The sequence below is a fragment of the Schistocerca nitens genome, chromosome 9, assembly GCF_023898315.1.
Source record: "Schistocerca nitens isolate TAMUIC-IGC-003100 chromosome 9, iqSchNite1.1, whole genome shotgun sequence".
Classification (NCBI taxonomy): Eukaryota; Metazoa; Arthropoda; class Insecta; order Orthoptera; family Acrididae; genus Schistocerca; species Schistocerca nitens.
This window is the reverse complement of record NC_064622.1, coordinates 432759305-432786249: the sequence shown is the minus strand read 5'-3', so window position 1 is coordinate 432786249 and position 26945 is coordinate 432759305. Positions and strand designations below refer to the sequence as shown.

The 26945-nt window shown below is 41.0% G+C and overlaps 1 protein-coding gene across 2 annotated transcripts in view; it reads right to left on the bottom strand.

Moving 5' to 3' along the window:
- LOC126204458 (anoctamin-1-like) overlaps positions 1–26945 on the bottom strand; it is a 126144-nt gene that overhangs the window by 14453 nt on the left and 84746 nt on the right. For both annotated transcript variants that reach the window (XM_049938843.1, XM_049938844.1), the window contains 5 exons: positions 22652–22749; positions 22273–22418; positions 17238–17443; positions 16212–16387; positions 8498–8603 (listed from right to left, as the gene is read on the bottom strand). In XM_049938843.1, coding sequence (XP_049794800.1) covers positions 8498–8603; positions 16212–16387; positions 17238–17443; positions 22273–22418; positions 22652–22749 — 732 coding nt within the window. The remainder of the gene's footprint in view (positions 1–8497; positions 8604–16211; positions 16388–17237; positions 17444–22272; positions 22419–22651; positions 22750–26945) is intronic.

The following is a 26945-nucleotide window of genomic DNA, read 5'->3' as shown; positions in this document are numbered from 1 at the left end:
AACACTCAACATTGTCAGTGTCGGAACAGAAATTTTCGTTTTGATCTGTTAGGTGGTCTGAAATCTGCCTTCTATTACTCTTGCTAAACAGATAAACCTTCCTCCCTTTTTTTATATTTCTATTAACTTCCATATTCAGGGATGCTACAACGGCCTTATGATCACTGATTCCCTGTTCTGCACTTACAGAGTCGAAAAGTTCGGGTCTGTTTGTTATCAGTAGGTCCAAGATGTTATCTCCACGAGTCGGTTCTCTGTTTAATTGCTCGAGGTAATTTTCGGATAGTGCACTCAGTATAATGTCACTCGATGCTCTGTCCCTACCACCCGTCCTAAACATCTGAGTGCCCCAGTCTATATCTGGTAAATTGAAATCTCCGCCTAAGACTATAACATGCTGAGGAAATTTATGCAAAATGTATTCCAAATTTTCTCTCAGTTGTTCTGCCACTAATGCTGCTGAGTCGGGAGGTCGGTAAAAGGAGCCAATTATTAACCCAGCTCGGTTGTTGAGTGTAACCTCCACCCATAATAATTCACAGGAACTATCCACTTCTACTTCACTACAGGATAAGCTACTACTAACAGCGACAAACACTCCACCACCGGTTGCATGCAATCTATCCTTCCTAAACACCGTCTGTACCTCTGTAAAAATTTCGGCAGAATTTATCTCTGGCTTAAGCCAGCTCTCTGTACCTATAACGATTTCAGCTTCGGTGCTTTCTATCAGCGCTTGAAGTTCCGGTACTTTACCAACGCAGCTTCGACAGTTTACAATTACAATACCGATTGCTGCTTGGTCCCCGCATGTCCTGACTTTGCTCCGCACCCGTTGAGGCTGTTGCCCTTTCTGTACTTGCCCGAGGCCATCTAACCTAAAAAACCGCCCAGTCCACGCCACACAACCCCTGCTACCCGTGTAGCCGCTTGCTGCGTGTAGTGGACTCCTGACCTATCCAGCGGAACCCGAAACCCCACCACCCTATGGCGCAAGTCGAGGAATCTACAGCCCACATGGTCGCAGAACCGTCTCAGCCTCTGATTCAGACCCTCCACTCGGCTCTGTACCAAAGGTCCGCAGTCAGTCCTGTCGACGATGCTGCAGATGGTGAGCTCTGCTTTCATCCCGCTAGCGAGACTGGCAGTCTTCACCAAATCAGATAGCCGTCGGAAGCCAGAGAGGATTTCCTCCAATCCATAGCGACACACATCATTGGTGCCGACATGAGCGACCACCTGCAGATGGGTGCACCCTGTACCCTTCATGGCATCCGGAAGGACCCTTTCCACATCTGGAATGACTCCCCCCGGTATGCACACGGAGTGCACATTGGTTTTCTTCCCCTCTCTTGCTGCCATTTCCCTAAGGGGCCCCATTACGCGCCTGACGTTGGAGCTCCCAACTACCAGTAAGCCCACCCTCTGCGACCGCCTGGATCTTGCAGACTGAGGGGCAACCTCTGGAACAGGACAAGCAGCCATGTCAGGCCGAAGATCAGTATCAGCCTGAGACAGAACCTGAAACCGGTTCGTCAGACAAACTGGAGAGGCCTTCCATTCAGCCCTCCGGAATGTCTTTCGCCCCCTGCCACACCCTGAGACTACCTCCCACTCTACCACAGGTGAGGGATCAGCCTCAATGCGGGCAGTATCCCGGGCAACCACAGTCCTAGTCCGATCGGGGGATGCGTGGGACGAGCTGGCCGTCCCCGGCAAACCCCCATCCGGACCCCCACAGTGATGCCCATTGGCAACAGCCTCAAGCTGTGTGACCGAAGCCAACACTGCCTGAAGCTGGGAGCGAAGGGATGCCAACTCAGCCTGCATCCGAACACAGCAGTTGCAGTCCCTATCCATGCAAAAAACTGTTTTGCAAAGAACGTCTGAACTAATCTACAGAGAGCGCAAACAAATCGACAAAATTTAAACGGTTATTAAAATACAAGATTGCCTAGTAAATGCAGTAATGCTGCTACTAACGCACTGCTGACACACTGCTCGGCAGCGGAAGGAGACTACGCGATTTTACACTATTCAGGTACTAAAACGCGATGCTACAACTCGCAAATACTATAATACGCCCGAAATTTACGTATCAAACAATGCAAGTACCAAAAACACGCAAAGAAATTAAGAATTAATTTATTAATTTGGTTAAAATTATTTTGGTATAAGGAACCCCTGGTCTCTGGTGGCTGATTACAGAGTAATTACATTTTGTTTGATACCTTACCACCCCTTTACCGTCATATCATATTGCACTGAAAAGACAGGCACAACCGTGCTGACATTGACAATTTGAATTACGCATCATGTTTTGAAACAAAGCTGTTCCATTCACTTGCTGTTGAAAACAGTAGTGCTCACTTTACTCTTAACCCTGAAATACTACTCGATTCTTTCTCAGGTTTCTTTTTTCGGCAATGTTAGTTGTATGTCATCAGTGATACAAAGCAGTATGGGTAGGTCTATACATCTCAGATATGGGTTCACTGAATGCAATGGAAGAATGGCACAACATTTTTATGTTCCACTGTTTCCGCAGGGAAAGCAACCTTATCACAGTACTTTTGCACCTGTACATTAGGCACCCAAAAGAAACTATGTTCTATGTTGTAGATTTTGGTGACTGCATATCACATGCTTTCTCACTGTTTTAAAGGTATTTGGGGTAACAAACTGAGTAAATCATAACTACATTATTATGCTATAAAGAGCCTCAGGAGATCACAGGTCCCACATACCAAAATACTCAAAAAACAGCCCCAGCCCTGAACTACCTACTGAAATTTTTGTTGGTGGAGTTGATGTTTATCCTATAATAGACTTATTTTTATTTATATCTCAACTAAATAATTTAAAAAGTAAACCATATAACAGATGGAACCCTTACAATACATTCTCTACCAAAGCAGGTAATCATTTGCATGAACACTGATCAACACATTCCAGTTGTTGCCCATAAAAATTATGGGTGTGCTGTGATTTTCCTACACAATAAGCGTTCAAAGGATCTCCGAGTGTGCCTTTCCCAATTGTTCCTTCACAATGCAATACTTCCAAGCAGTGAGAGTTGGAAATCAGTTGTTCACTCTTTTACTAGTTCGGAGAGCCGCTACAAGGATGTTCCTGCTTTCAGATGGTGCTATGTGACTTGAAGCACATATTATAGGTGTGATCAGTTTCCACACATTTGTTGTTACTGTGTGCTTCCATAGTTGTCTTGATTACAAAAGTTTTTCATAAAATTGGGGACAGTTTGCAGGATGAAGAAATTCTGGGGCTACATGAAGAATCTAGTTCCAAAATTAGCAACGACTGTTTTGAAACTGATGACAGTGTTCCTGAAACAGGTGGTAATCTGGTTTTCTCCATGTTATAAGCAGAAGCCACACAATAAATATTTACTACTTCTAGGGACAGCAGAAGTCACTGTGGCCCAACCGGAAGTTTTAAAAGCAAGAGATGTTTAATTTTGGATGTATTTCTTGAATAACTCAAAACCCAAAACCTCCATTGAAAACATGTCGCAATGCAAAATTAAACTATATTAAGTTTACTACAAAAAAGGTCCTATTCCTTTTTTCTCTAGGGTTAACAGTTTGTGTGAGAGAGCGCAAACATATTGAAAATCTTGCATGAAGCGCGTGCGCTGTAGCTTAGGTTGTTGTTCTTGACCAATTAAAGGTAGTTTATCGACTTGAAAGATCACGTGTGTGCTGTATCAAACTGTTCGCCTCAGCTTCCTCTACACTACAGATCATGAACAATACCAATGTTTGAATAATACAGAGAATAAATAACAATGTAAATTACTGTGTTCTGTCTCAGAAATCAGTCGGAATACGGCATATGTACACAGGAAGTTTTTTGTTCAGAATTACTAATACTGCCATCCCCTCAAAGCATACCGTATTTACTCGAATCTAAGCCGCACTCGAATCTAAGCCGCACCTGAAAAATGAGACTCTAAATAAAGGAAAAGAAAATTTCCCGTATCTAAGCCGCACCTGAAATTTGAGACTCTAAATTCAAGGACATGCAGCTTTACTGTATGATTAAATGATGATGGCGTCCTCTTGGGTAAAATATTCCGGAGGTAAAATAGTCCCCCATTCGGATCTCCGGGCGGGGACTACTCAAGAGGACGTCGATATCAGGAGAAAGAAAACTGGCATTCTACGGATCGGAGCGTGGAATGTCAGATCCCTTAATCGGGCAGGTAGGTTAGAAAATTTAAAAAGGGAAATGGATAGGTTAAAGTTAGATATGGTGGGAATTAGTGAAGTTCGGTGGCAGGAGGAACAAGACTTTTGGTCAGGTGATTACAGGGTTATAAATACAAAATCAAATAGGGGTAATGCAGGAGTAGGTTTAATAATGAATAAAAAAATAGGAGTGCGGGTTAGCTACTACAAACAGCATAGTGAACGCATTATTGTGGCCAAGATAGACACAAAGCCCATGCCTACTACAGTAGTACAAGTTTATATGCCAACTAGCTCCGCAGATGATGAAGAAATTGATGAAATGTATGACGAGATAAAAGAAACTATTCAGGTAGTGAAGGGAGACGAAAATTTAATAGTCATGGGTGACTGGAATTCGTCAGTAGGAAAAGGGAGAGAAGGAAACATAGTAGGTGAATATGGAGTGGGGGGAAGAAATGATAGAGGAAGCCGCCTTGTAGAATTTTGCACAGAGCATAACTTAATCATAGCTAACACTTGGTACAAGAATCATAAAAGAAGGTTGTATACCTGGAAGAATCCTGGAGATACTAATAGGTATCAGATAGATTATATAATGGTAAGACAGAGATTTAGGAACCAGGTTTTAAATTGTAAGACATTTCCAGGGGCAGATGTGGATTCTGACCACAATCTATTGGTTATGAACTGCAGATTGAAACTGAAGAAACTGCAAAAAGGTGGGAATTTAAGGAGATGGGACCTGGATAAACTGAAAGAACCAGACGTTGTAGAGAGTTTCAGGGAGAGCATAAGGGAACAATTGACAGGAATGGGGGAAAGAAATACAGTAGAAGAAGAATGGATAGCTCTGAGGGATGAAGTAGTGAAGGCAGCAGAGGATCAAGTAGGTAAAAAGACGAGGGCTAATAGAAATCCTTGGGTAACAGAAGAAATATTGAATTTAATTGATGAAAGGAGAAAATATAAAAATGCAGTAAATGAAGCAGGCAAAAGGGAATACAAACGTCTCAAAAATGAGATCGACAGGAAGTGCAAAATGGCTAAGCAGGGATGGCTAGAGGACAAATGTAAGGATGTAGAGGCTTGTCTCACTAGGGGTAAGATAGATACTGCCTACAGGAAAATTAAAGAGACCTTTGGAGAGAAGAGAACCATTTGTATGAATATCAAGAGCTCAGATGGCAACCCAGTTCTAAGCAAAGAAGGGAAGGCAGAAAGGTGGAAGGAGTATATAGAGGGTTTATACAAGGGCGATGTACTTGAGGATAGTATTATGGAAATGGAAGAGGATGTAGATGAAGATGAAATGGGAGATAAGATACTGCGTGAAGAGTTTGACAGAGCACTGAAAGACCTGAGTCGAAACAAGGCCCCGGGAGTAGACAACATTCCATTAGAACTACTGATGGCCTTGGGAGAGCCAGTCATGACAAAACTCTACCATCTGGTGAGCAAGATGTATGAGACAGGCAAAATACCCACAGACTTCAAGAAGAATATAATAATTCCAATACCAAAGAAAGCAGGTGTTGACAGATGTGAAAATTACCGAACTATCAGTTTAATAAGTCACAGCTGCAAAATACTAACGCGAATTCTTTACAGACGAATGGAAAAACTGGTAGAAGCGGACCTCGGGGAAGATCAGTTTGGATTCCGTAGAAATGTTGGAACACGTGAGGCAATACTAACCTTACGACTTATCTTAGAAGAAAGATTAAGAAAAGGCAAACCTACGTTTCTAGCATTTGTAGACTTAGAGAAAGCTTTTGACAACGTTAACTGGAATACTCTCTTTCAAATTCTGAAGGTGGCAGGGGTAAAATACAGGGAGCGAATGGCTATTTACAATTTGTACAGAAACCAGATGGCAGTTATAAGAGTCGCGGGGCATGAAAGGGAAGCAGTGGTTGGGAAAGGAATGAGACAGGGTTGTAGCCTCTCCCCGATGTTATTCAATCTGTATATTGAGCAAGCAGTAAAGGAAACAAAAGAAAAATTCGGAGTAGGTATTAAAATTCATGGAAAAGAAGTAAAAACTTTGAGGTTCGCCGATGACATTGTAATTCTGTCAGAGACAGCAAAGGACTTGGAAGAGCAGTTGAACGGAATGGACAGTGTCTTGAAAGGAGGATATAAGATGAACATCAACAAAAGCAAAACGAGGATAATGGAATGTAGTCAGATTAAATCGGGTGATGCTGAGGGGATTAGATTAGGAAATGAGACACTTAAAGTAGTAAAGGAGTTTTGCTATTTAGGGAGTAAAATAACTGATGATGGTCGAAGTAGAGAGGATATAAAATGTAGACTGGCAATGGCAAGGAAATCGTTTCTGAAGAAGAGAAATTTGTTAACATCGAGTATAGATTTAAGTGTCAGGAAGTCGTTTCTGAAAGTATTTGTATGGAGTGTAGCCATGTATGGAAGTGAAACATGGACGATAACCAGTTTGGACAAGAAGAGAATAGAAGCTTTCGAAATGTGGTGCTACAGAAGAATGCTGAAGATAAGGTGGGTAGATCATGTAACTAATGAAGAGGTATTGAATAGGATTGGGGAGAAGAGAAGTTTGTGGCACAACTTGACTAGAAGAAGGGATCGGTTGGTAGGACATGTTTTGAGGCATCAAGGGATGGCCAATTTAGCATTGGAGGGCAGCGTGGAGGGTAAAAATCGTAGAGGGAGACCAAGAGATCAATACACTAAGCAGATTCAGAAGGATGTAGGTTGCAGTAGGTACTGGGAGATGAAGAAGCTTGCACAAGATAGAGTAGCATGGAGAGCTGCATCAAACCAGTCTCAGGACTGAAGACCACAACAACAACAACAAATTCAAGGGGAGAGAAAAGTTTTAGGCCGCACCTCCAAATCGAAACAAAGTTGGTCCATTGTAATATGAGACACAATTTAGGTCGCATGAATGACGATACAGCTACAGTAGTTTGGTTCGAGTTGTAAGCTTAGCAGTTAAGCTTTACCAGGTAGCCATTGCTATGCGTCAGGCGTTCCGTCCGTATTTATACGGGTACCCTTCCTTTTTCACGTGCTTCGTCTGGTTTGAATCGATTGCTTATTTTGCTTTGATCTGATAAGTACCATTTTGTTTGTTATAGGTGTTTACGTCACTCTAAGCAGAAAATGAATTACTGTACTGTGTCATGCATTGTTTGTCACATTCTGATACTGCGTGTTTACGGCCTGTCACCGCTTGCGGCATGGCTTGCTTTTGAGCGCGCTACCACCGCTTACAATTAAAAAAAGAGAGAGAGAGAGAGAGAGAGGAATCGTCTCATTAGCGAAATAATGGCAAGAGACTGCTATTTTTTGTTACTTACACTGCTGCTTTCTTTGATCATGATCAACAAGAACCAAATAATATACTGCGTATGATAGAACATGTTCTGAACAAGAGTTAGGCGAAAATGTTTCTCCGTTTGAACATCTTTGCGGCCGCTTCTTTAGTGCATCAAATTCTGCACAGAAATTAGAGTCATCTTAGAATTAAAAATCTAGTCAGTTGCCGTGCTTCATTTCTGACTGTATCACTATTAGGCATAAGTATAATAAGAATATAAACATGACATGATATGTATATTCTTCCGCGTTTGCTGTTGTCTCATTCTAGTTTCGTAGTTTATTAGGCAAACAGGATTTAAATGAGATAGCAGCAAACACGAAAGAATACATGGCAAAATGTTGATATTCGTATTATTCTCATGGTGAAGATAAATAATACTGCATGTATTTCACATTTCATCAGGTTCCTACTGGCAACCATCTCTTCTCACAGGTAGGAAAAAATTCAGAAAGTAGAGTTGGCCATATTGACAAACATCCCAGTCTTGACAGTCGGATTTTCATAGTACATTGAAATTCTGCTACATTCGAAGATGAACAATACGGAATTTGTATTTACTTCGTTGGATAATGTATAAAAATGCAGTGGTCGAAACTCGGGGCGGAGAAAAAAAAGCTCGTCTTCCACCTTTTTTTTTACATTTATTTACTGACGCAGAGGTTTTGGCGCCAGTATTTATCTTTGTGCCTACAAAGCATGCCTGTGTCGCTACATATATTCGACGGCAGAAGTTAGTTGTGGCGGCACCTACCAACATTTTTCAGAACTTCCGCTTGCTTTGCACTTGATTCTAAGCCGCAGGCGGCTTTTTGGATTACAAAAACCGGAAAAAAAGTGCGGCTTCGATTCGAGTAAATACGGTATGCTTTCCTCGTGACTATTCCTGTGTTAATAACATAAGATTTATGGTTAAACTGACCTCAAACACAACAACAAAAGCAAGTCGGGCAGCTAGGACATGCCAGAACATTGCTGTTTTTTCATACTTGTTGGGTGACCAAGGAGGCTCACGGAAATCAGGATACCTGAAATTCAAAAACCATGATATATAATAAGAATAATATCAGAACAAATGAAACATAACGACTAAAATTTATGCATTACAATACCCCTGTTGGAATATCAAGAATATTATGAGGAGGACAGATTGTGACTCATAGTAAAGACTACATACTACGACCTGTGTCTAGGCACCTGGTGCAATATACCTCTCGAAACCTATCAAGGACTTGTTTAATCCTTACCATAAAGAAATGCTGCTATATTTTGTTCCAAAGGTGAACCAATACAATATTAAGCAGGAGTCATAAAGTTTTGGCCCATCAATGTTTATTAGAAGTATCAGTCCAAAAATGCAGTTGTGGCTTGTTTATTCTTGCAGGTATCATAACTCACTGTTACACAAAGAGATGTAACAACAATATGCAGAACTTGGTGCTACTCATATGAGGAGGATCTGAGTATGCTGAACAAATTCATATTTTTCTGACAAATATTCTTTACTGATACAATATTCTCAGGTTTCAAGCTGTGTCAAGGGGTTAAAATTGCCAATGAGCTTTTGGCAGAGATCTCCTTTACCACTGTCAAGTGGCTGACTGTCTCCATTAACTGTTGTTGTTGTTGTTGTTGTTGTGGTCCTCAGTCCTGAGACTGGTTTGATGCAGCTGTCCATGCTACTCTATCCTGTGCAGGATCCTTCATCTCCCAGTACCTACTGCAACCCACATCCTTCTGAATCTGCTTAGTGTATTCATCTCTTGGTCTCCCTCTACGACTTTTACCCTCCACACTGCCCTCCAATACTAAACTGGTGAACCCTTGATGTCTCAGAACATGTCCTACCAACTGATCCCTTCTTCTAGTCAAGTTGTGCCACAAGCTCCTCTTCTCCCCAGTTCTATTCAACACCTCATTAGTTATGTGGTCTACCCATCTAATCTTCAGCATTCTTCTGTAGCACCACATTTCGAAAGCTTCTATTCTCTTCTTGTCTAAACTATTTATCGTCCATGTTTCACTTCCATACATGGCTACACTCCATACAAATACTTTCAGAAACGAATTCCTGACACTTAAACCAATACTCGATGTTAACAAATTTCTCTTATTCAGAAACGCTTTCCTTGCCATTGCCAGTCTACATTTTATATCCTCTCTACTTTGAACGTCATCAGTTATTTTGCTCCCCAAATAGCAAAACTCCTTTACTACTGTGTCTCATTTCCTAATCTGATTCCCTCAGCATCACCCGACGTAATTCGACTACATTCCATTATCCTTGTTTTGCTTTTGTTGATGTTCATCTTATATCCTCCTTTCAAGACACTATCCATTCCGTTCAACTGCTCTTCCAAGTCCTTTGCTGTCTCTGACAGAATTACAATGTCATCCGCGAATCTCAAAGCTTTTATTTCTTCTCCATGGATCTTAATACCTACTCCAAATTTATCTTTTGTTTCCTTCACTGCTTGCTCAATATAGAGATTGAATAACATCGGGGAGAGGCTACAACCGTGTCTCACTCTCTTCCCAACCACTGCTTCCCTTTGATGTCCGTCGACTCTTATAACTGCCGTCTGCTTTCTGTACAAATTGTAAATAGCCTTTCGCTCCCTGTATTTTACCCCTGCCACCATCAAAATTTGAAAGAGAGTATTCCAGTCAACATTGTCAAAAGCTTTCCCTAAGTCTACAAACGCTAGAAACGTAGGTTTGCCTTTCCTTAATGTAGCTTCTAAGATAAGTCGTAGGGTCAGTATTGCCTCACGTGTTCCAACATTTCTACGGAATCCAAACTGATCTTCCCCGAGATTGGCTTCTACCAGTTTTTCCATTCGTCTGTAAAGAATTCGCGTTAGTATTTTGCAGCAGTGACTTATTAAACTGATTGTTCGGTAATTTTCACATCTGTCAACACCTGTTTTCTTTGGGATTGGAATTATTATATTCTTCTTGAAGTCTGAGGGAATTTCACCTGTCTCATACACCTTGCTCACCAGAAGGTAGAGTTTAGTCAGGACTGGCTCTCCCAAAGCCGTCAGTAGTTCTAATGGAATGTTGTCAACTCCCACGGCCTTGTTTCGACTCAGGTCTTTCAGTGCTCTGTCGAACTCTTCACGCAGTATCGTATCTCCTATTTCATCTTCATCTACATCCTCTTCCATTTCCATAATATTGTCCTCAAGTACATCACCCTTGTATAGACCCTCTATATACTCCTTCCACCTTTCTGCTTTCTCTTCTTTGCTTAGAACTGGGTTGCCATCTGAGCTCTTGATATTCATACAAGTGGTTCTCTTTTCTCCAAAGGTCTCTCTAATTTTCCTGTAGGCAGTATCTATCTTATCCCTAGTGAGATAAGCCTTTACATCCGTACATTTGTCCTCTAGCCATCCCTGCTTAGCCATTTTGCACTTCCTGTCGGTCTTATTTTTGAGACGTTTGTATTCCTTTTCGCCTGCTTCATGTACTGCATTTTTATATTTTCTCCTTTCATCAATTAAATTCAATATTTCTTCTGTTACCCAAGGGTTTCTACTAGCTCTCTTCTTTTTACCTACTTGATCCTCTGCTGCCTTCACTACTTCATCCCTCATAGCTACCCATTCTTCTTCTACTGTATTTCTTTCCCCCATTCTTGTCAATTGTTCCCTTATGCTCTCCCTGAAACTCTGTAAAACCTCTGGTTTAGTCAGCTTATCCAGGTCCCATTTCCTTAAATTCCCACATTTTTGCAGTTTCTTCAGTTTTAATCTACAGTTCATAACCAATAGATTGTGGTCACAGTCCACATCTGCCCCTGGAAATGTCTTACAATTTAAAACCTGGTTCCTAAATCTCTGTCTTACCATTATACAGGGTTATTACAAATGATTGAAGCGATTTCACAGCTCTACAATAACTTTATTATTTGAGATATTTTCACAATGCTTTGCACACACATACAAAAACTCAAAAAGTTTTTTTAGGCATTCACAAATGTTCGATATGTGCCCCTTTAGTGATTTGGCAGACATCAAGCCGATAATCAAGTTCCTGCCAGACTCGGTGCAGCATGTCCCCATCAATGAGTTTGAAAGCATCGTTGATGCGAGCTCGCAATTCTGGCACGTTTCTTGGTAGAGGAGGTTTAAACACTGAATCTTTCACATAACCCCACAGAAAGAAATCGCATGGGGTTAAGTCGGGAGAGCGTGGAGGCCATGACATGAATTGCTGATCATAATCTCCACCACGACCGATTCATCGGTTTTCCAATCTCCTGTTTAAGAAATGCCGAACATCATGATGGAAGTGCAGTGAAGCACCATCCTGTTGAAAGATGAAGTCGGCGCTGTCGGTCTCCAGTTGTGGCATGACCCAATTTTCCAGCATGTCCAGATACACGTGTCCTGTAACGTTCTTTTCGCAGAAGAAAAACGGGCAGTAAACCTTAAACCGTGAGATTGCACAAAACATGTTAACTTTTGGTGAATTGCGAATTTGCTGCACGAATGCGTGAGGATTCTCTACCGCCCAGATTCGCACATTGTGTCTGTTCACTTCACCATTAAGAAAAAATGTTGCTTCATCACTGAAAACAAGTTTCGTACTGAACGCATCCTCTTCCATGAGCTGTTGCAACCGCGTCGAAAATTCAAAGCATTTGACTTTGTCATCGGGTGTCAGGGCTTGTAGCAATTGTAAACGGTAAGGCTTCTGCTTTAGCCTTTTCCGTAAGATTTTCCAAACTGTCGGCTGTGGTACGTTTAGCTCCCTGCTTGCTTTATTCATCGACTTCTGCGGGCTACGCATGAAACTTGCCCGCACGCGTTCAACCGTTTCTTCGCTCACTGCAGGCCGACCTGTTGATTTCCCCTTACAGAGGCATCCAGAAGCTTTAAACTGCGCATACCATCGCCGAATGGAGTTAGCAGTTGGTGGATCTTTGTTGAACTTCGTCCTGAAGTGTCGTTGCACTGTTATGACTGACTGATGTGAGTGCATTTCAAGCACGACATACGCTTTCTCGGCTCCTGTCGCCATTTTGTCTCACTGCGCTCTCGAGCGCTCTGGCGGCAGAAACCTGAAGTGCGGCTTCAGCCGAACAAAACTTTATGAGTTTTTCTACGTATCTGTAGTGTGTCGTGACCATATGTCAACGAATGGAGCTACAGTGAATTTATGAAATCGCTTCAATCATTTGTAATAGCCCTGTATAATCTATCTGATACCTTCTAGTATCTCCAGACTTCTTCCCTGTATACAATCTTCTTTTATGATTCTTGAACCAAGTGTTAGCTATGATTAAGTTGTGCTCTGTGCAAAATTCTACGAGGCGGCTTCCTCTTTCGTTTCTTACCCCCAATCCATATTCACCTACTACATTTCCTTCTCTCCCTTTCCCTACTGACGAATTCCAGTCACCCATGACTATTAAATTTTTGTCTCCCTTCACTATCTGAATAATTTCTTTTATTTCATCATACATTGCTTCTGACCATTAACTATCTGAATAATTTCTTTTACCTCTTCATACATTTCTTCAAACTCCTCTTCATCAGAGAAGCTAGTTGGCAAATAAACTTGTACTACTGTGGTGGGCGTGTGCTTCATGTCTGTCTACAATAATGCACTCACTATGCTGTTCATAGTAGCTTTATCCACGTTCCTTTTTTATATTATTATTTGTTAAACCTACTCGTTCATTGCCCCTATTTGATTTTGTGTTTATAACCCTGTATTCACTTTACCAGAAGTCCTGTTCCTCCTGTTACCAAACTTCATTAATCACCGCTATATCTAACTTTAACCTATCCAGTTCACTTTCTAAATTTTCGAACCTACTTGCCCAATTAAGGGATCTAACATTCCACACTCCAATCGATAGATTGCCAGTTCTGTTTATTCTGATAATGACATCCTCCTAAGTAGCCCCTGCCTGGAGATCCGGATGGGGGGACTATTTTACTCAAGAAGAGCCATAAAATAGAGTTGCATGCTCCCATGAAAAATTACAGCTGTAGTTTCCCCTTGCTTTCAGATGTTCATGTTACCAGCACGGCAAGTCTGCTTTGGATGATGTTAAAAGGCCAGATCAATCAATCAAACTGTGCTTATCTAACCGCAAGGTCATTAGTTATGTCACTGGTGCTCAGTCTCGCACCTTATATGGTAATGTTTTGGTGGCATGGCCATGATGTCTGCTTCAACTCCGGAATCACAAGATCCCAAGCCCAATTCAGCTGCAATTAACCATCTTTACAGAGGGTGTTGTTAGATGTTTTGACCTCTGTTGCTTCATTTATTACACTAACCCAGAAGCTGTTGGTTCTTTCAATAATAGAAGTCTTATCAAATGCAATTCAGTGTCCATTTTCTTGTGCATGTCCCACTATAGCTGATTTTTTGGGATAGGGTAGGTGGAAACACTTGTGTTTTATGCGGCACTGTTCAATAGTGAGGACAGTTTGACTGACATACCTGAAACTGCCATGGGACCCAACATCCACAATAGTGAGGAAGACTTCGGAGCTCCTCAGTCAGTCATTGGCGGAAGAGATTGTTTATTAAGAACCTCCTCCCTCAGGCACCCAGACCACCCGTGTTCTACAGTATGCCACAGGTACATAAGACGGATACACTTTGAAGGCCTGTATTGAACACAATCAGATTGCAATCCAATAGACTTGCAAAGCATTTGGCAACCCTCCTCGTGACACACATAGGACACTGTGCACATCATATCAGGAATACAGCAGATGTCATCAATCAAATTAAACATCTATGCTTTGGTGAAAAAGATATTATGGTTAGTTTTGATGTGGTTTCCCTATTCACATGTGTGCCCATCACAGACTCGGTAGACTTGCTGGTCAGACTCTTTGATGACACAATCATGAATTTATTTAAACATAACCTGATGACATTATATTTTTCACATGGTGGAGATATTTCAACCAGATGGGTGGTATTGCGACGGAGAGCTCATTAGCTCCAGCTGTAGCCAACCTCCTTATCGGGCATTTCAAGGACACCACCATGGACATGGCTCCTGCAAAGCCTAGTTGTTTTTATCGCTATGTTGACAATATCTTCGTCATATGGCCTCATGGAAATGAAAAGCTGGAAGAGTTCCTGGAACACATCAACAACACCCATGACCACATACAATTCATGATGGAAGGGAAGGATGGTTCCTTGCCATTCCTGGATGTCGTCATCGACTGCAGACCCAATGGGTGTCATGGTCACAACATTTACCACATGCCCATCACACAGATTAGTACCTGCACACCATCAGCTACCACTACACAGAAAACAAACTGTCTGTTTTGAATATCTTGGACCACCAAGCTGAAACCGTCTCAGGTGCTGAAAACCTACTGAGGGAATTGAGCCACTAATGTAAAGTTTTCAAAGAAAATGGTTACAACAACAAACAGATTTTACAAGCAGTTTCATACAAGCAATGAAAGCAGAAGGCCTTTGGAGGGGATACAAAGAAGTTAGTATTTTTACCATTTTGTGATTCAATAACAAAGAAGATTAGCCAGCTCTTGAAGAGACATAAAAATCGACAGAGTCTTTGTGTACCCAGCAAATATCCAAAACTAATGAGGCCTGTGAAAGACAATGTACACCTCAGAACACATGGAATACACAAAATACCATGTGGGTGTGGGCAGTCTTATGTTGGTCAGACTGTTCACACTATAGAACAGCGCCACATAAAACATGAAAGGTGTTTCTGCCTGTGCTATCCCGAAAAATCAGCTGTAGCAGAACATGCAGTGGACAATAGACACCAAATTACTTTTGATAATACTTCTATTACTAAATGGAGCAATGGCTTTTAGAACAGCATAATAAACAAAGCAACAGAGATCAAAATATTAGACAACACTCTCAGTAACAATGGTGGATTGCAGCTGAGTACAGCCCTCCTCTGTACCATTGACCTTGCCATTAGTGGGGAGGCTTGCGTGCCTCAGTGATACAGATACTGGTACCATACATGCAATCACAATGAGAGAGAGAGAGAGAAAATGGTTCAAATGGCTCTGAGCACTATGGGACTCAACTGCTGTGGTCATAAGTCCCCTAGAACTTAGAACTACTTAAACCTAACTAACCTAAGGACATCACACACATCCATGCCCGAGGCAGGATTCGAACCTGCGACCGTAGCGGTCGTGCAGTTCCAGACTGTAGCGCCTTTAACCGCTCGGCCACTCCGGCCGGCTGTGTGTGTGTGAGTGAGAGAGAGAGAGAGAGAGAGAGAGAGAGAGAGAGAGAGAGAGATACTGAATGCAACATCTTCGGATACTGTATTCTCACTGTTTAAATCTAGTTTCTGTTAATTTTCTAATATACCTTGCACTCATTGCATGATATGATATATTTGGAATCATTCTTGACCTACTTAGTCTGTTTGGTGTTACACAGAGCAATCAAGACAAGACTTCTCACAGCAATTGAGAAAGCCTTTGAGGCCAGAGAAAAAAATCAAACTTCTTGCTATACCACAGAGTTACATTACGTTGACATTCACTAAACTAAGTTTGTGTTCTGCTACTAAACAAAGCATATTCTTAGACCTTTCATGAAATATACAAAACAAGTAATAAACAAGTTTTCTTTTGTTGTACCTGCATATAGTCACATCTCCATTGCCAACTTGTGGCTCCGAACCTGGCTCAAAATCACTTGTATTGAAGTATGATAATGAATGATTCAGGTATCCCTTTAAAGTATGGTCAGGTGAGACAGTCAATCTGTACACCATACGGGGTATGAAGTCTGATGTGAAGGCAATGATGAATCCCTACAAGAAACAGAACAAAATGGACATCAAAACATCATAACTGTATTATAGAAAAGAAATTTACCTAAGATGGAGCAATACAATTCATAACAAAAAGCTGAAACTAGATATTAACAACAAGAGTGGAACATTTACCTAGAACTAACTGGAATAGAAATCACTGTATCCTGTCTGACACACACATAAATATACAAATTTACAATGAATTTCTACCTTCAGAACTTATCAGCAGTTTTCCACAGTAAAAACTGGAAAGAAAAAGAAGAGATAAAATGGTTAAATTCTGGAGAAAAGGTCAAATGTCTCAATATAATGAATCAGGAGGCAAGTATGGGAAACACGTCCATAAAATCTTATGAGTTGCTGGAAATCATTAGGCAAAAGATAATAACCAAAACTATGTAAACCTATCAAGGAGCACCTATGGAAATAAAAAGTTCTGAAGATAGGAACTGTGTCTATGACATATACTTGTTCTTATCATTCAAATTCTCTTTTTCCGTCCTATCTCCCCTGCATTCTCTTCCACAATCTGTCTCTCTCCTATTTACATTCTGCATTCTCCATCTTTGCCAAACTCACTTCACTTTCAGTATTAACTTTTTACAATTTTTCTTGTTCTCCTCCTCTTCAATAATTTTGGATATTTCCTGCACGCAGTTTCCCTTCTGATCCACAGTTTGTTGTGGACTTACTTCGCTCCAGTAGCTACATATTCAACTATAGTGCTATTCCCTATCCAAATTATAAAAAACTAGACATTTTCTGATTCATTATTAAATACCAGTTCAAGGATTCAGTTTAATGCTGTCAAAATACAAAAATCAACTTCATTTGTTACTATACTTACATTACTAATTACAGACAATTTTCCAATTGAGTCCAAGATACGAAACCAGACACCAATATCTCTGACACGCTGTGTTACTGGCCTCCGGTAAAAAGTTAGCAACTTTTTGGCATCCAGACGCATCTCAAGAATATTGTTCAGTAATGCGAAGAATGGTGCCAATGGGAAAGCAGCCACAAAAATGGTAACAAAACCATACTGCAGCACTACACAGAAGGAAAAAGTATACTGTCAATTTATTTAAACTGAATACAATAATTATGAAAAATATTGAAAATAAGTTGCTTTCTATTGACATCTTAAGAAAGTCAAGATAGAGCACTTCCATGGTGATAATAAGATTTTATGCTGTTGATGGTGATTTAATTTTTATGTAACATACATTGTTTTTCTTAGATAGAATGTTAAAATTATGGAAGCACAATGTAAACGGGCCACAATTTTAAAAGAAAAACATAATCCTTTTTACTTTAAAGAAGCCTGCTGTTTCTAATGTTTTATTCACGATAATCTTTAAAGTTGTCTTTTATTATAGAATGAAACTTTCTATTTGAAAATTTCTCAGAATGTTGGAGTTAAAAAAAAAAAAAAAAAATGAAATTCTCTCTCACATGGACACAGTTATGTTAAGATTTTAAGGTAACTGGCCACAGCCTGTCTATACTCCCCATTAGCTGAATTAGTCTGATCTGGAGTATCTGTGCCTGGTGATGTATAATATAGTTCATAGAAAAATCACATTTACTTAATAGTTCCATTATTACAAATGCCAGAGGAGTTACATTACAGGCAGGTGTTTGTAGCAATAAAACATCAAGGTACAGTAAAACATGGGTGGTGTAAGGTGGTATCTTCATGATAGAAACACCATCTTCTGGATCAATTTACTTGAAATGTGGATTGCATGTTGGTCTCTATGAACCCACATTCTTTAAAATGACATCTCTGAAACAGCTGAAAAATATTGTGGACACCATCCAACCTTGTTCATTGCTGACATTACAGTCAATGTAGGCATCTCTCTGTCAAGCTGGTTTTCCATTACAAACTTTCCTTTAAATACACAAAGCACTGGAATCATTTTGCTATCAGCTGATAAATGCAATAAAACTGTAATGTTTTCTCACTCACAAGAATTAGTTTTAAATTTGATTTTGATGTCAATTACAGTTTTTTGAAAGATCATGATGAAATGAGGTTTCACCACAGTTTTATATTTTTCCTAGCTTTCCCACAAATTAAGTTCTTTCACAGTGGTAGTGAACTTTTAGGAAAATCATAAATTACTTGTGGGTTGGGAGCCATAAGCACCTGTTCAGCATAAGAGATGAGTTCCACAGTAGCACAGACGAACAGGTGCTTATAGTTTTTATGCTATACATTTTAGAACCCATGTTTACCAGACTCTATTTTTCCCCCTGAATGTTGACGATTCCTCCTGGGACACTTGAATAGTTTGAATCATGATCATAGTTTTTTTTTATGTAACACTGCACAATATCCGCTGGTGACAGCCCAAGTCCGTCTAACTGTCAACTGTTTGAATTACATTTGCCAGTTGTTGCTCATTTTTTTGCAATAGAAAACATGACACCACCGTTCTCACAACCTATTTGAGATGTGTTCATTCTCTCACATTTCACTAACAATATGTTTTGGTGCAAAGAAAGGGATCATCTAACACTTGGTTCTGGTCTTCAGTACTGTAAGCAAATGAAGTCTTTTTTTGTGTTTTTCTCCTGTATGTCCACACCATGACCTATGCTGATTAAAAGTTATGTTAATTTTATTACTAAGGTTAACTATAAAATTATTTTTAATCCATATTTAACCTTTGCAACGAGGTTGTTATTTTGTAAAAAATATTGGGTAATTGAACGCTTTCCAGGGTAACTGGCCCCATATGGTCCAACTGTCCCAAGCACATTTTTTATAATTGGACAGATATAAAATCTACTCACCAAATGGTGGCAGAACATACACATAAAAGAAGGTTGTAATTAGGCAAGCTTTTGGAGCCAGTGGCCCCTTCTTCAGGCAGAAAGGTTGAAGGGGAGGAAGAGGGGTGAAGGAAAAGGACCTGAGAGGTCAGAAAAGTGACCCAGAACCACTGGTCATGGGAGAATTACACGAGAACCAATCAAATTTCTCCCACTAAACCATCTCATTATTAAAGAAAACAATCTGCCTAACAAATGCTTGTGAATGAGATTCTGTATGTTGTTTTACAAGATAAAACAATTTAGCTGATTCTGGCAACCCTATAAGAATTAAATATCCACCCATTATTTGTGGGAACACCATCACCCAGTTACCTACTGGGCCCAACTACCCTGTACTTCCTTATATTTCTAACTTTTAAATTTCAAGCTACCATTATTGTTGTTGTTGTTGTGGTCTTCAGTCCTGAGACTGGTTTGATGCAACTCTCCATGCTACCCTATCCTGTGCAAGCTTCATCTCCCAGTACCTACTGCAACCTACATCCTTCTGAATCTGTTTAGTGTATTCATCTCTTGGTCTCCCTCTTTGATTTTTACCCTCCACACTGCCCTCCAATACTAAATTGGCGACCCCTTGATGTCTCAGAACATGTCCTACCAACTGATCCCTTCTTCTAGTCAAGTTGTGCCACAAGATCCTCTTCTCCCCAGTTCTATTCAACACCACCTCATTAGTTATGTGATCTACCCATCTAATCTTGAGGATTCTTCTGTAGCACCACATTTCGAAAGCTTCTATTCTCTTCTTGTCCAAACTATTTATCGTCCACGTTTCACTTCCATACATGGCTACACTCCATACAAATACTTTCAGAAACAACTTCCTGACATTTAAATCTCTACTTGATGTTAACAAATTTTTCTTCTTCAGAAACACTTTCCTTGCCATTGCCAGTCTACATTTTATATCCTCTCTACTTCGACCATCATCAGTTATTTTGCTCCCCAAATAGCAAAACTCCTTTACTACTTTAAGTGTCTCATTTCCTAATCTAATGCTGCAGTCTGGTTCCTGTACAAATTGTAAATAGCTTTTCGCTCCCTGTATTTGACTCCTGCCACCTTCAGAATTTGAAAGAGAGTATTCCAGTCAACATTGTCAAAAGCTTTCTCTAAGTCTACAAATGCTAGAAACGTAGGTTTGCCTTTCCTTAATCTAGCTTCTAAGGTAAGTCGAAGGGTCAGTATTGCCTTACGTGTTCCAACATTTCTACGGAATCCAAACTGATCTTCCCTGAGGTTGGCTTCTACCAGTTATTCCATTCGTCTGTAAAGAATTCGCGTTAGTATTTTGCAGCAGTGACTTATTAAACTGATTGTTCGGTAATTTTCACATCTGTCAACACCTGCTTTCTTTGGGATTGGAATTATTATATTTTTCTTGACGTCTGAGGGAATTTCTCCTGTCGCATACATCTTGCTCACCAGAAGGTAGAGTTTAGTCAGGACTGTCTCTCCCAAGGCCGTCAGTAGTTCTAATGGAATGTTGTCAACTCCCACGGCCTTGTTTCGACTCAGGTCTTTCAGTGCTCTGTCGAACTCTTCACGCAGTATCGTATCTCCTATTTCATCTTCATCTACATCCTCTTCCATTTCCATAATATTGTCCTCAAGTACATCACCCTTGTATAGACCCTCTATATACTCCTTCCACCTTTCTGCTTTCTCTTCTTTGCTTAGAACTGGGTTGCCATCTGAGCTCTTGATATTCATACAAGTGGTTCTCTTTTCTCCAAAGGTCTCTCTAATTTTCCTGTAGGCAGTATCTATCTTATCCCTAGTGAGATAAGCCTTTACATCCGTACATTTGTCCTCTAGCCATCCCTGCTTAGCCATTTTGCACTTCCTGTCGGTCTTATTTTTGAGACGTTTGTATTCCTTTTCGCCTGCTTCATGTACTGCATTTTTATATTTTCTCCTTTCATCAATTAAATTCAATATTTCTTATGTTACCCAAGGGTTTCTACTAGCCCTCGTCTTTTTACCTATTTGATCCTCTGCTGCCTTCACTATTTCATCCCTCAAAGCTACCCATTCTTCTTCTACTGTATTTCTTTCCCCCATTCTTGTCAATTGTTCCCTTGTGCTCTCCCTGAAACCCTGTACAACCTCTGGTTTAGTCAGTTTATCCAGGTCCCATCTCCTTAAATTCCCACCTTTTTGCAGTTTCTTCAGTTTTAATCTACAGTTCAAAACCAATAAATTGTGGCAATTACTAATTCAGTTAATCAATAAAAACAAACAAAAATGCCTGTATTTTCTCCTAGTATTCACATTTACATACACTCAACCACACATACATTTTTCAGTCAAAGCAAATAGCATGGTCCAATGACTATAAATATACCCTGATGAAAATATAATTGTCTTTATACAAAAAGATGACAGTCACAAAACACTTACAGTCAAAGTTTAAATTTTCTGAAAATCGAGTCACACACTGGAATAATGTAACATAGTAACAGACACCCAATTGTACACAATTATTACAGTTTTTCCACTGTGACAAACTATTCAACATATAGAATAAATCATGCCCCCTTCACACACACACACACACACACACACACACACACACACACACACATGCACGCACACACGCACACATTTTTAGTCAAAGATTCAAATGGCTCTGAGCACTATGGACTTAACATCTGAGGTCATCAGTCCCCTAGAACTTAGAACTACTTAAACTTAAGGACATCACACACATCCATGCCCGAGGCAGGATTCGAACCTGCGACCGTAGCAGTTGCGCGGTTCCAGACTGAAGTGGCTAGAACCACTCAGTCACACTAGGTAGCTTTAGTCGAAGAACAAGCACAAAATGGCACCTTACGTCATTCTGTAATGCGTGTAGGAATTAGGCTCAATATGTTATGACTAATGTAATGTAATGGACAACAGAATTGCCGATGAGAGACAGCTGTCAGAGTTTCAGTCCTGGTTTCAAACACACTTTTCACAAATGTTAAAAGCCCATTTAGTTATGTTACCTTACAAGGTCTGACACACACTAAAAAGACACTTGCCCATCTCAAGATATTCTGGAAAGAGTCCACGTGGGCCCCATTCCACCAGTTTAAAGTCTTTCATCCACCTTGACCGGCATGATTCCAGTCCTTTCTTCCGAAATCCTGTCTTCACTTTCAGTGTATTCAGCCATTTGAAGAATAATCTGTACAAATGAGAAGACTCAAATTCATATCAATTACAAACAATAGTTCTTTGTCTGCACAAAAATCTGTCAAAAATAGCCAAAAAGGGGTTAAATGCGAAAAATCACAGAAACAATTTTCCTTTGAAAATAAAGAAAAAAATTAACAAATGCCACAATCTCTGCACTCTTAAGACATTAATCTTGATGTGTGTAAAAATATTGGCATTACACTAAACCACTATTATACTTACGGAAATAACATTTCAAGTAGTGTGTTCATAGCTTGTTTGCCAATCATTATAATTCCAAGCTGAATGCATAACTCCATTAGACATCCTCCAGGACTGCACTGTAAATAAATAAAAAGAACACGTTTAAATGGCGTGTCACACTTACAGCAGAAACCACAATACATTTAAGAGCCATTTAAAACTGTTGTAACAACTAGCATAATATTAATGGCAGTGAAGAATCTAAACATTAACAAAAGGAAGGAAGAGTGGGGCTTAATGTCCCATTGATGTCGAGGTCATTAGAGACGGGTCACAAATTTAGAATGTTTCAAGGATGGGGAAGAAAACTGTGCCTGAATATTGTGTGTTTCTATGAAAGTACATCTACATCTACATTTATACTCCGCAAGCCACCCAACGGTGTGTGGCGGAGGGAACTTTACGTGCCACTGTCATTACCTCCCTTTCCTGTTCCAGTCGCGTATGGTTCGCGGGAAGAACGACTGTCTGAAAGGCTCCGTGCACGCTCTAATCTCTCTAATTTTACATTCGTGATCTCCTCGGGAGGTATAAGTAGGGGGAAGCAATATATTCGATACCTCATCCAGATACGCACCCTCTCGAAACCTGGCGAGCAAGCTACACCGCGATGCAGAGCGCCTCTCCTGCAGAGTCTGCCACTTGAGTTTATTAAACATCTCCGTAACGCTATCACGGTTACCAAATAACCCTGTGATGAAACGCGCCGCTCTTCTTTGGATCTTCTCTATCTCCTCCGTCCACCCGATCTGGTACGGATCCCACACTGATGAGCAATACTCAAGTATAGGTCGAACGAGTGTTTTGTAAGCCACCTCCTTTGTTGCTGGACTACATTTTCTAAGCACTCTCCCAATGAATCTCAACCTGGTACCCGCCTTACCAACAATTAATTTTATATGATCATTCCACTTCAAATCGATCCGCACGCATACTCCCAGATATTTTACAGAAGTAACTGCTACCAGTGTTTGTTGTGCTATCATATAATCATACAATAAAGGATCCTTCTTTCTATGTATTTGCAACACATTACATTTGTCTATGTTAAGGGACAGTTGCCACTCCCTGCACCAAGTGCCTATCCGCTGCAGATCTTCCTGCATTTCGCTACAATTTTCTAATGCTGCAACTTCTCTGTATACTACAGCATCATCCGCGAAAAGCCGCATGGAACTTCTGACACTATCTACTAGGTCATTTATATATATTGTGAAAAGCAATGGTCCCATAACACTCCCCTGTGGCACGCCAGAGGTTACTTTAACGTCTGTAGACGTCTCTCCATTGATAACAACATGCTGTGTTCTGTTTGCTAAAAACTCTTCAATCCAGCCACACAGCTGGTCTGATATTCCGTAGGCTCTTAGTTTGTTTATCAGGCGACAGTGCGGAACTATATCGAACGCCTTCCGGAAGTCAAGAAAAATAGCATCTACCTGGGAGCCTGTATCTAATATTTTCTGGGTCTCATGAACAAATAAAGCGAGTTGGGTCTCACACGATCGCTGTTTCCAGAATCCATGTTGATTCCTACATAGTAGATTCTGGGTTTCCAAAAACGATATGATACTCGAGCAAAAAACATGTTCTAAAATTCTACAACAGATCGACGTCAGAGGTATAGGTCTATAGTTTTGCGCATCTGCTCGATGACCCTTCTTGAAGACTGGGACTACCTGTGCTCTTTTCCAATCATTTGGAACCCTCCGTTCGTCTAGAGACTTGCGGTACACGGCTGTTACAAGGGGGGCAAGTTCTTTCGCGTACTCTGTGTAGAATCGAATTGGTATCCCACCAGGTCCAGTGGACTTTCCTCTGTTGAGTGATTCCGGTTGCTTTTCTATTCCTTGGACACTTATTTCGATGTCAGCCATTTTTTCGTTTGTGCGAGGATTTAGAGAAGGAACTGCAGTGCGGTCCTCCTCTGTGAAACAGCTTTGGAAAAAGGTGTTTAGTATTTCAGCTTTACGCGTGTCATCCTCTGTTTCAATGCCATCATCATCCCGGAGTGTCTGGACATGCTGTTTCGAGCCACTTGCTGATTTAACGTAAGACCAGAGCTTCCTAGGATTTTCTGTCAAGTCGGTACATAGAATTTTACTTTCGAATTCACTGAACGCTTCACGCATAGCCCTCCTTATGCTAACTTTGACATCATTTAGCTTCTGTTTGTCTGAGAGGTTTTGGCTGCGTTTAAACTTGGAGTGAAGCTCTCTTTGCTTTCGCAGTAGCTTCCTAACTTTGTTGTTGTACCACGGTGGGTTTTTCCCATCCCTCACAGTTTTACTCGGCACGTACCTGTCTAAAACGCATTTTACGATTGCCTTGAACTTTTTCCATAAACACTCCACATTGTCAGTGTCGGAACAGAAATTTTCGTTTTGATCTGTTAGGTAGTTTGAAATCTGCCTTCTATTACTCTTGCTAAACAGATAAACCTTCCTCCCTTTTTTTATATTCCTATTAACTTCCATATTCAGGGATGCTGCAACGGCCTTATGATCACTGATTCCCTGTTCTGCACATACAGTGTCGAAAAGTTCGGGTCTGTTTGTTATCAGTAGGTCCAAGATGTTATCTCCAAGAGTCAGTTCTCTGTTTAATTGCTCGAGGTAATTTTCGGATAGTGCACTCAGTATAATGTCACTCGATGCTCTGTCCCTACCACCCGTCCTAAACATCTGAGTGTCCCAGTCTATATCTGTTAAATTGAAATCTCCACCTAAGACTATAACATGCTGAGGAAATTTATGCGAAATGTATTCCAAATTTTCTCTCAGTTGTTCTGCCACTAATGCTGCTGAGTCGGGAGGTCGGTAAAAGGAGCCAATTATTAACCTAGCTCGGTTGTTGAGTGTAACCTCCACCCATAATAATTCACAGGAACTATCCACTTCTACTTCACTACAGGATAAACTACTACTAACAGCGACGAACACTCCACCACCGGTTGCATGCAATCTATCCTTTCTAAACACCGTCTGTACCTTTGTAAAAATTTCGGCAGAATTTATCTCTGGCTATAACGATTTCAGCTTCGGTGCTTTCTATCAGCGCTTGAAGTTCCGGTACTTTACCAACGCAGCTTCGACAGTTGACAATTACAATACCGATTGCTGTTTGGTCCCCGCATGTCCTGACTTTGCCCCGCACCCGTTGAGGCTGTTGCCCTTTCTGTACTTGCCCAAGGCCATCTAACCTAAAAAACCGCCCAACCCACGCCACACAACCCCTGCTACCCGTGTAGCCGCTTGTTGCGTGTAGTGGACTCCTGACCTATCCAGCGGAACCCGAAACCCCACCACCCTATGGCGCAAGTCGAGGAATCTGCAGCCCACATGGTCGCAGAACCGTCTCAGCCTCTGATTCAGACCCTCCACTCGGCTCTGTACCAAAGGTCCGCAGTCAGTCCTGTCGACGATGCTGCAGATGGTGAGCTCTGCTTTCATCCCGCTAGCGAGACTGGCAGTCTTCACCAAATCAGATAGCCGCCGGAAGCCAGAGAGGATTTCCTCCAATCCATAACGACACACATCATTGGTGCCGACATGAGCGACCACCTGCAGATGGGTGCACCCTGTACCCTTCATGGCATCCGGAAGGACCCTTTCCACATCTGGAATGACTCCCCCGGTATGCACACGGAGTGCACATTGGTTTTCTTCCCCTCTCTTGCTGCCATTTCCCTAAGGGGCCCCATTACGCGCCTGACGTTGGAGCTCCCAACTACCAGTAAGCCCACCCTCTGCGACCGCCCGGATCTTGCAGACTGAGGGGCAACCTCTGGAACAGGACAAGCAGCCATGTCAGGCCGAAGATCAGCATCAGCCTGAGACAGAGCCTGAAACCGGTTCTGCTCGGCGGCGGAAGGATACTACGCGATTTTACACTATTCAGGTACTAAAATGCGATGCTACAACTCTCAAATACTATAATACGCCCGAAATTTATGAATTAAACAATGCAAGTACCAAAAACACGCAAAGAAATTAATAATTGAACTATGTAACAAATGAGTGAGCTAGGAGTATACGACTTGCTGCTGCAGCTGCTTATCCAACGGCAGCAGGGAGCACTGACCACAGTGAACAACAGATTCCTAACAAATCGACTTCAAGGAAAAATACTGTACTTAAATTTCTGTTATCGAGAGGCTCTGAAAAGTGTAAAGTACAACTGTTATTATTATTATTTTGAACATGACCATGCATTACTAGGCATGGTCCTGTTGGAGGTGGTATGCTACTGCCTTCCTCTGAACACTGAGCTC